The sequence below is a fragment of the Lepeophtheirus salmonis genome, chromosome 5 (genome assembly GCF_016086655.4).
Source record: "Lepeophtheirus salmonis chromosome 5, UVic_Lsal_1.4, whole genome shotgun sequence".
In the NCBI taxonomy this organism is placed as follows: Eukaryota; Metazoa; Arthropoda; class Copepoda; order Siphonostomatoida; family Caligidae; genus Lepeophtheirus; species Lepeophtheirus salmonis.
This window is the reverse complement of record NC_052135.2, coordinates 51,721,188-51,730,703: the sequence shown is the minus strand read 5'-3', so window position 1 is coordinate 51,730,703 and position 9,516 is coordinate 51,721,188. Positions and strand designations below refer to the sequence as shown.

Below are 9,516 nucleotides of genomic sequence, written 5' to 3'. Positions count from 1 at the left end.
TGCGCTTAATATTTTACTTTATATAAAAAGTAACCTTGTGGCAATGAACGGCTTTACACAAACAAAAAAGTTATTTATTTTACCTTTTACGTTCATGGAGCCTGGAATTATTTATTATTAATTTGATTATTTTGAAAAAAAAAACAAAAAAAAAACAACACAACCAAGACTCATAACTTAATTTTTGCATTGTTATGCATCTTTATTATTAAGACAAAGTTTGTTTGTCTGATTGTCAGGGAAAGACTTCTTAACAAGACAATTTGTAGTCATAGCTTAGCGCAAGGTTAATAGAAATACAAGTTTATACCATAACGCTTTTCCTACAAATGTTTTACTTCCACCACGCTTTTTAATAATGACGTCAAAGAGTATAAATGTTACCCCAGAGTGTCTATATATCGCCTTCCTTGACTGTTACTGTTAGAGTACCACTATTATACACTATCGTGTCATATCTTCCTGTCTTGCCTCTAGTCGGTACGGTACATTAAATTGAAAATTCTTGTAAGTCCCATTACATGATGCCATATCCTTGTATTTCTATTCCCCTTGGCTTAGCGCATCATAAGGAAAAAGAAAAAAAAAAATAAGAGAACATATAAAAAGTCAATAATAATGAATGTGACTTGACTTGAGATTTAGTAAAAAGTATGTGTATCATAAACTCAGTGCCTCCTATTAAAACGAGACTGTGTAGTTAACGTCAGCGTTTCATTTAAAAAAAGAAAAGAGGAGTACAACGATGAAAATCGGGTGTGTATTGTAGGCATGTTAAAAAAAAAGAAATCAAAAATCAATTTGGTAACTCTGACAGTTTGAATAATGTTTTGAAGGAGAACAGCTACAATGAGCTGTGACATAGGAGGAGGGGCAGAAAGAAATAAACAAGGACTTTGCCAAGAATTACAACGATCCCGTTCCTTAATTTTACTTTGAGTCTAACATTAACATCTAAAGGTTATTCTATATCTTTTATGTACACAGATGAATGTTCAATCAGGTCGCCTTGTAGAAATGGGAGTTCACTACTCAGGAATCAAATAATAATGCCAACTGCTTAGAGGGGTGTCCGAAGAGAGTAGGCTAGAGGGGCTTTATCCCCCCCCAACAAATTAATTTTTTTATGAAAAGTTCTGAATTTTTGGATTTTATTTCCAAAAAACAGTACATTCCTTTTTGGGAATAGCTACAGATTGTAAAATTTATCTTAGAAAAATTCTAACTTTTGGACTTTTGTGCAAAAAATCCAAAAACCAAGCTCCACCCACAAAATTCATTCTTGTTTATTCTCAAGATTACCAATTAAAAAGAAACAAAAAAAAAAAAAAAAAAAAAAAAAACGGGCTAGCTAAAAAGTATACACGATTTATTATTAAAGCAAAGTTTGTCCGTCTTTTTGTCTAGTTGTTGACGCTAAAGAACTCTGAAAAATGCGGGTTACCCACTAGTACATCATTATGAAGATTATTTACCTGATTCGAATGTGGATTTTTCATATAATGAATCTGCGTAAAATAGGCATAGGGAATGGATGCTAATATGGAAACGATCCAAATATAAGTAATCAACTTATTGGAACGACTTAGACTTGATATTTTGTATGATTGCAAGGGATGACAAATAGCAATGTACCTAGAAATAAAGAAATATTTAGTCAACCTTTCTTGACATCCTTATATGTATATACTAATTAAATACCTTTCTATCGTAAATGCGACAATGGTGAGTACCGAGGAATTAGATGTCCTAAATTATTAAAAAAAAAAAAAATGTACATATATGACGTGACATGTTAACATATAAGCAGGCAGAATTAAAAATAATAAATTTCTTCTTTAAAATTTAAGGTGTTAGAAGTCGTATTTAAAAAAAATCAAAGTCAATCTATTTCTCTGTTTAACATTGTATATTGAATTTTTATCACACGCAATAAATAAGTAAACAATACTGGCTTCCACCCAACGAATCAAAAAATATTGTTAATATAATTTGACGCACATAAATATATCGATTATTTTAGCTTATTGATATATTTTCACAAAAAAAAAAAAAAAAAAAAAAATCAAGCCAGATTCTATGTTGATTCATCACATATATAATAAAAGAGTTAAAAAAAAATCATATTTCATTTAAATTTTCTAAGGCCTAAGTCTCTAAGCTTCCTAAAATGAACACACTTTAAGGAACAGGTTTTAACATGACTCTTACATCTTAATATCATGTATCTGTACACGATATATATGTATATATATCGACTAGAAGTTGTAATTTGTACAGGTTGTGAATTGTACAAGCAGATTATATATACTACAAAATGAGAGAAAACACATTAAATGAAGAATTTTTTGTATACTTGTGCAAAGAATACTCTAATATGCAAATACATAGAACATGTATTTCATTTTTTTCTCTTCTTTTTTAATATCAACTACGAGCAACAATTTTTATTATCGTGATAAGTCTCTGAATGCACTTATGGTAATCGTACCTATGGTAAATATAGGGTGGGCCTTGGACCCGGATGTGAAGTATCCGGGTACGGTATACGTAAACTTTTATTAGCCGAGATCCGAAACAGCTTCAGGTACCCAAACTTTTATGGGTCATAAAAAAGATTGGAGGGATTTTCCGGGACTTAAAATGCTAATATAAGTATTGATTAATACTTAATCCTAGTTATATAAAAAAGAATTTAACACCATAAATATCGAACATACAATCTATTTATCTTGAGTTGCAATTGGAGCGGTATCTTAATAGACAGTTGCATTGTGTGATTATTCCATACGGCGTTATCTTAAATGTAACATCGTTTTTGTATCACACAACTTTTTCCCGAAAAAAAAGAAACTGAAAAAAGGGTTTAAAATCAGTTGGTAGTTAGACAATTTTTCTCAACTATGGAACTATTGTTCTTAATTATTTATTCACATTTTAAAAGAAGCTAATTCTAATTCAACCAATCAACGTTCGGAACACAATCTACACCATCGACAGTTGAGCACAAAATATTTTTATGTTAGTTAGGTTACACAAAAACTAAAATGTATATTGTATTTGGTTGCTTGCTGTCAAATTTTCTTCTTCTTTTTCTATAATCAGTGTTCTTAACATTGATTGATTGATATGAATAATGTCACATTCAACTATGAACATTTATTTATCAATAATATTTCAAAAATTGGAAGAATTGGCCAACTACGAACTCATTTTGGGCCTTTTTATGTTCTTTTTAAAGGAGAGGTTACAAGATACAATAAAGGTAACGATTTGTCCAATATTATTATAAAAATAATTCTAATAACTATGACCTAATTGTAACTAAATTCGGTTATTTATTGTTTCAGTATCCGTAATAAGTAAAAATGTAACCTTAAACGTGATCATATTTCGGAACTTTTATTTAAAATGAGGCAAGTATCGGTCTAATTTTTGTTTTGGATCCGGAAGTTTGGTCTAATGTATTTAAGTCTAAAGATCTGAACTGACACTGATTCGAGGAAATGTAGATCCGTGCTATATTTAAGCTACAGATTATCTTTTAGAGAATAATAGTTATGAAATTTAAAGAGAATTTAAAGAGTTGAATTTAAAAAAATCATATAATAAATGTCCTAAGGATGTTTAAAGATGTTTTTTGGGTAGGTTGATTTATTTATTTGATGTCATCGAAAGAATGATGAAAAAATAAAGTTCTATTAATTCCTTAAGAAATTCATTGCAAGATTATTTTTTTATTCAATTCGTTCCATCATTTCATAAATATTTTCTCATGATAGTAAAATAGAAAATATTGCCTTTAGTTGGTCAATCAAAGAAAAGGAAAAAAGAGCGTAGGCATCATATATAGTTAGAAAATTGATTTTTGTAGAGCGCGAGGAGAAGGTCTGAGCGAAACTTATGAATTATGATACAAATGGGATAATAGAAGAAATGAGAAATCACTGCAATGACATAACATAAAAGTTCCGAAGACCATATGTTGACCATTGGTCATAATTTAATTAAAAAGGAAGTATTTATTATATTAAAATAGTCAAACATATAGCTACAAGTTTGATCCTATCTAGTGGTACACATTTTATTATATTTAATCTGGAATGACATTAGCGCAAAATCACAACAAATCTCTTTTACTTTTTTCAGCAAAAACAAAAGTATTTCAAAAAGAACATTGGATTCGTCCATATAATAAGGTTTATAGAAATTTGTATTGAAATTCGGTTGCATATAAATTTGACACATAAAATTGACATTCAACTAAAATATCTGTAATTTTCTATTTTTTTTTAGCTACTCTCATTTTTTATTAAATGTCAATTTTCAATTTTTTAAAAAGAAATGCCACCTTTAAGGTAACGGTCCAAATCCAATAAAATTTTGACACGAACTATTTAGGTTACGTAGGTTAGTAATCAGACATTTCGCGCATTTGTCGACATTTATGAGTCATACTGGAGATTTATTGAGCGATCTGGTATATGAATAACATCAAAGTGTGATGCGTAAATATAAAACTATCTGGGACAAAAATTGAGAAAATAAAAAACTCCCAATAATAATTTATTTTGGCTAAACTTTCTGCTTATTATTCCAATTTGTAGTTACAGTCGTTTTAGTGACCCTAGTTTTGAAGTGACATTCACTGGTTGCTGTCCATTCAGTTGACTATCTTTTTGACGTAGGAGTGTATTGCTTCATCCCTATTTCCTCTTTTGTCACATAACAACACGAGAAATCATTTAAATTTCGTTTGAACAGCTCCAAACAGAGTTGTGAATCATTAATGAATTGTTGCTTCTGATTCCAGTTGATCAAACGCGGAATCCCACTTCGAAATTCACTTGTGCATCCCCAAATTTGTATATAAAGTTGGAAATACAGTACTTTTTGATATCTTTAAGCTGTTAGATATTCGCCACAGCTTAATTTTATGGGATTTAAAACTATTTTCTGGAGATTTTTTATTTCTTTTACGAAGCAACTACCGGTGTTGGTCCCCAACACCGGTAGGGTTTTAATAGTATTTTTTTCCAACAAAAGAAGAGTTTAATCAACACTGGAGATTTCTTTGTATTCATTGTCTCAAAGATTAAAACAGTTGGGTAGCTAAAACGTCTGTAACCTCACAACTAACGGTCAGAATGCAATACACTTTCTAAATCCGATAACAAATTAAAAAAATGAACTTTTAAAGTATGTTTTATCTAAGCATACAATACATACAATATACATACATGTTCAAATAACTTTATCAATGTCTAGTCAATCACGCAATGAGAGAATGCTCTTCAAAAAAAATAATTGAATAAAATATAACGTAACTAAATACTTATTGATTACATAATCAGTATACATAGATTCTTTAGGAAAGCCCACGTTAGTTTGAGCATGAAAAGTCAAATTTTGAATTTTGTAATACGTGACACGTCAACAATAAAGTAAGTTAGAGTTATAGGAGGCAAATGAAGTCTCATAAATCATAGAAATATAATGTGACGTAGTTCAGTGGACAAGGAGCTCTGGAGAAAATTATTCTCTTGAACTCAATGTACGTATGTTCGATTTACGATCACGTGATCCACTCCCTTGGTCGGTAAAAATCCCCGATAATAAAAGCCTTGTCACTTGACCAGGTCGTGCATCAGTCTGCGCACTGAGGACGTCGACCACAAAAAAGAAGAAAGAAAAGAAAAAAGCTTTTAAAATAATACAATCGCCATATGAAGACATATGAATGCCCTATTTGGAAATAGCAACGAAATGAATTATCATAATTCGTATAATAAAATATTATTTTAAAGAAGGTGTGTAACGTTACATCTTTTATTTTTCTAATTTTTATCGGTGTTCAGACCACATTCCATCGACTCACACAGTTTAGTCAGATAGTTGGTCCGGTTTATTCAGCCCAGACCTACCCAACACTAGTTAGTTCCAGCAGTTGAATAAAGGAGTATCAAAGACGACGGGCCATCGATATAGTTCATGCCCATGTAAAAATGCCCCCCCCAATAATAATATAAAAATATTCTCCATTTTCGGCGTTTCCACTCAAACTGTGTATCAAATTGACAATTTTTCAAAAAATTCCATATATGGAATTTAATTTTTGAATTTTTTCTTTTTTCCAAAAAATTTAATTTTTCAAATTTTTTTCCAAATTTAATTTTCTGTTGAATAGCTATGGATTTTAAAAAATGGATTTTTTTTTTTTTTGTGTGTATAGCAATGTATTTTTGAAATTAAAAAAAAAAAATCACCCCCTCCTCAATAAAAATAAAATAAAATATACATATATAATCCTGCAGACGCTCCTGGTATATGTAAAATTATTAAATTATTATTGGGATTTTCTCTTTTCATGATTTTTGTTTAAGATTATTTTTTGTTGACCACACTCTTTTTTAAATTTACTCTCAGGAAGGCTCATAAAATTTCACCTCTCTATTCATGAACCATTATAGCATATACGAGTCGAATCAGTTTTATATATATAGAAATTGTTGTCCGTTGTCAAAATTATCACTTTTTTACATTTATGATGATGAACAGGGTGCGCAAGCAAAAAAAAATTATTTTTTCAAACGCAATTAATTCTCCATGCAGTTATCAAATAAAAATTAAAACCTGATTCTGAAAACTTGATGAAATAAGATTTATTTTTTCAATATTATCACCTCCAGGCTCAATTACAGTCTATATAACAGAACAAAAGTGGGAGTAGGCCTTCGCCACTAGATCCCTTGGTAAATCCTGGAATTCCTTCTGGATCCAACAGATAAGTTCATCTTTGTGTGTTTCAAGGGGGTCGGCTAGTTTGTTGTTTGATCGGGTTCCACAAAAAAAAAAAAAAAAATCAATCTGATTCATATCCAGCGAGTTTGGAGGCCAAAAGTCCTCCAAGATAAAGTTCCAACATTTGTCTTGGAACAATTTGAAACTTTTATTTTCAATCAGCTTGCATCAAAATTCCCTCCTGACCTGATGCATGAACGTCTCACTGAGTCCAAGAATTTGAGTAATTGTTATGTTATCACTCCCGATGCAGATTCACAAAAGGCCTAGGTACCTTTTCCAAACATTTAAGACAAACGAATTCGTCAATTGATTCCATTTTTTCCAACGGGTGCAAGTTTAATAAAATATCAAAAAAAAAAAAAAAAAAAAAAAAATCAGCTACCTAAGTGCTTGTGTTTGTCCAAGAGAACACGCCAAAATGGTGGCATGTATAACTTGTGGAACCCTGTACTTGTATTTGTAGAAGTACCGAGTATTACACTAAAATCTGAACACTTTGGATTTCAACAAGATATCATTTATTCATTGAAAATAGAATTTCAACAAAATTAATACTATAAATAGATGAGTCTCTGAGCTCTCTTAATTATTAATATAGCCGCCCTTAGCGGCAATGATGGCTTCCAGGCGGCGATTGAAGGCATGGGAACTGCAGTTAATGTAGTCCTCTGTCATGGAGTCCCAGTGCTGGCTGACAGTGGCTTTGAGGGCCTCGGTGATTCGATGATGGTCATTGCAGGCCTTCCCCTTGACATACATTCAAAAGGTGTAGTCGAGGGGATTGGCTAAGGGCTGAAGGATGGCCAAAAGTGTCAAAATAGATCTCAAAAGAACTCAAATGGTTCATTTAAAGAGTCTCGCAAGGGAAAAGATGGGCTTCCTTCATTTTTGGTGTCAAAGGGGGACTCTTCACCCTCACAAGTTCTTTCCACCTACTTTTTTGATAGCTCTACGGATAGTATGATGTAAAATCCCAAGACCGAATGCGTGGGCTCTCATGGACCTGAGGGGATTACCCTGAGCTCTTTTTTATAACACATCCGGATCCATTTTCGCCTTTTTGATAGAGTCCTTCTTCCTCTCCAGCGTTTCGGACTTGCTACGGCGTAAACAGTGGCTCTGGAGACTCACAACTGCTTTTGTATATCCAAATGTAAATTTGTTTTCACGTTCAAGTGTCATTTTCTCGACTTATACTTACGCTTTAGAGCTCAGGTTTGTTTATGCTTTAATATATCGAAATATGAATTAATTTCAAAAACTCAATCTTAATTAATCATTGAATTTGTAAGTGCTATGATTCCAATGGATCACCCCGTACTATAGTACTAAAATGCCAAAATGGAGAGAGATGAAAGGGGGATAGATCACGTGCATGATATCATTCCCCTCCTCATTTATTTAAAATGATATTTTTGTTTTTGAATGTTTAATCCGTCTTAGAAACAATCTTAGAATCTATAAAGAAATAAAGACTCACAAATATTTTTGATACATTTGAAATTCCATGAATTGTTTTCTACTTTAAAACGAATGAAAAAATAAATATACTATTAGGAAGGCATTACAAAATAGAACTAAATTATATAAAAATAATAGCACGCAATTTATCTATAGACGAGGGTGGTCTGAAAAGTTTCAGATCTAAATTGAATGTAAGATATTTTTTCCGATTTTTATAAAAAAAAATTAACATAGTCTCCTTGCAACTCTACAGACTTCTCCCAGTGATGCTTCTAACTCTTTAACCCGTCCCAATAGTACTTTGCCTTTTTCTATGCAAAAATAAATTTTCCTTTGAGAAAAATCTTTGCAGTCCAATACTTGGGCAGTTTTTTGTTTCGGACGTATTATCGTGTATCCAAGTTTCATTTACAGTAATTAATTGGGGTCAAAACTTGGATTTATTGACCAACAGAGGAATACTCGATTTTACCCAATTTCACAAAAATACTCAAACAATTGTTACATAATAACTGCTCGTCCAAAATGGCTGAAACATTTATTTAGCATCTGTTAACAGTTGCTAAATAGATGTGACTAGCTCTTATTTACGAATGCTACCATCTTCATGTTGAGTTCGGAAACTTTTCAAACCACCTTTGTATAGAATGTATTGTATGTATGAGTGTGTCCGGGCTCACGGCCTCACCAATGAACTGATTTTGCTGTTTTTTTTTTTAATGTAGTTTCTTACGGCTTCAGAAACGGGTTTGATAAACAATTCCTTTGGATTTCAAGCCCATGGTGGGCTTAAAATAGCATTTTTCTAAAAAAAAATAAAAAAAATGACAAACAAACGACTACTTCATTAAAAACAAGTAAAAGTAAAGGCCTTAAAATTCAACAAAATATTCTCGCTGTATGTTGGCATGTATCTATGTATATTTTTTCGCTAGGAGATTATAAGGTTTAGATAAGAAAAAATGACTTCGTTAGAGAGGTAATTAAAAAGAGTATTCCTTTCATCCTTTAATTAATCAGATCGAGTTTCAAAAATGAAGTATTTAAATAAACATTATAGTTTTAGAGTTGCTCTATCTAAAGTAGGAATTGTCTTTGAAGTCCATATACATAATGTATGCTTATTTTTCTAGAAAGGACCGAGTATCGAACGCACATTGAGTTCAAGACAATAATTTTTTCAATCGCGTTGTCCATTGAGCTACGTCAAATTTACAAATAATAAATATTCAAAATTCTTCGTGTAAT

The 9,516-nt window shown here is 31.4% G+C and overlaps 1 protein-coding gene across 1 annotated transcript in view; it reads right to left on the bottom strand.

The window, feature by feature from the left end:
- Nucleotides 1-390: 390 nt before the first annotated feature.
- The window catches only part of LOC121118797 (neuropeptides capa receptor), a 41,947-nt gene continuing 32,821 nt past the window's right edge, over nucleotides 391-9,516 (bottom strand). The window contains exons 5-7 of the mRNA XM_040713381.2: nucleotides 1,702-1,749; nucleotides 1,476-1,635; nucleotides 391-556 (exon numbers count right to left, since the gene is read on the bottom strand). Of these exons, the coding sequence (XP_040569315.1) occupies nucleotides 518-556; nucleotides 1,476-1,635; nucleotides 1,702-1,749 (247 nt within the window). The 3' untranslated portion in view covers nucleotides 391-517. The remainder of the gene's footprint in view (nucleotides 557-1,475; nucleotides 1,636-1,701; nucleotides 1,750-9,516) is intronic.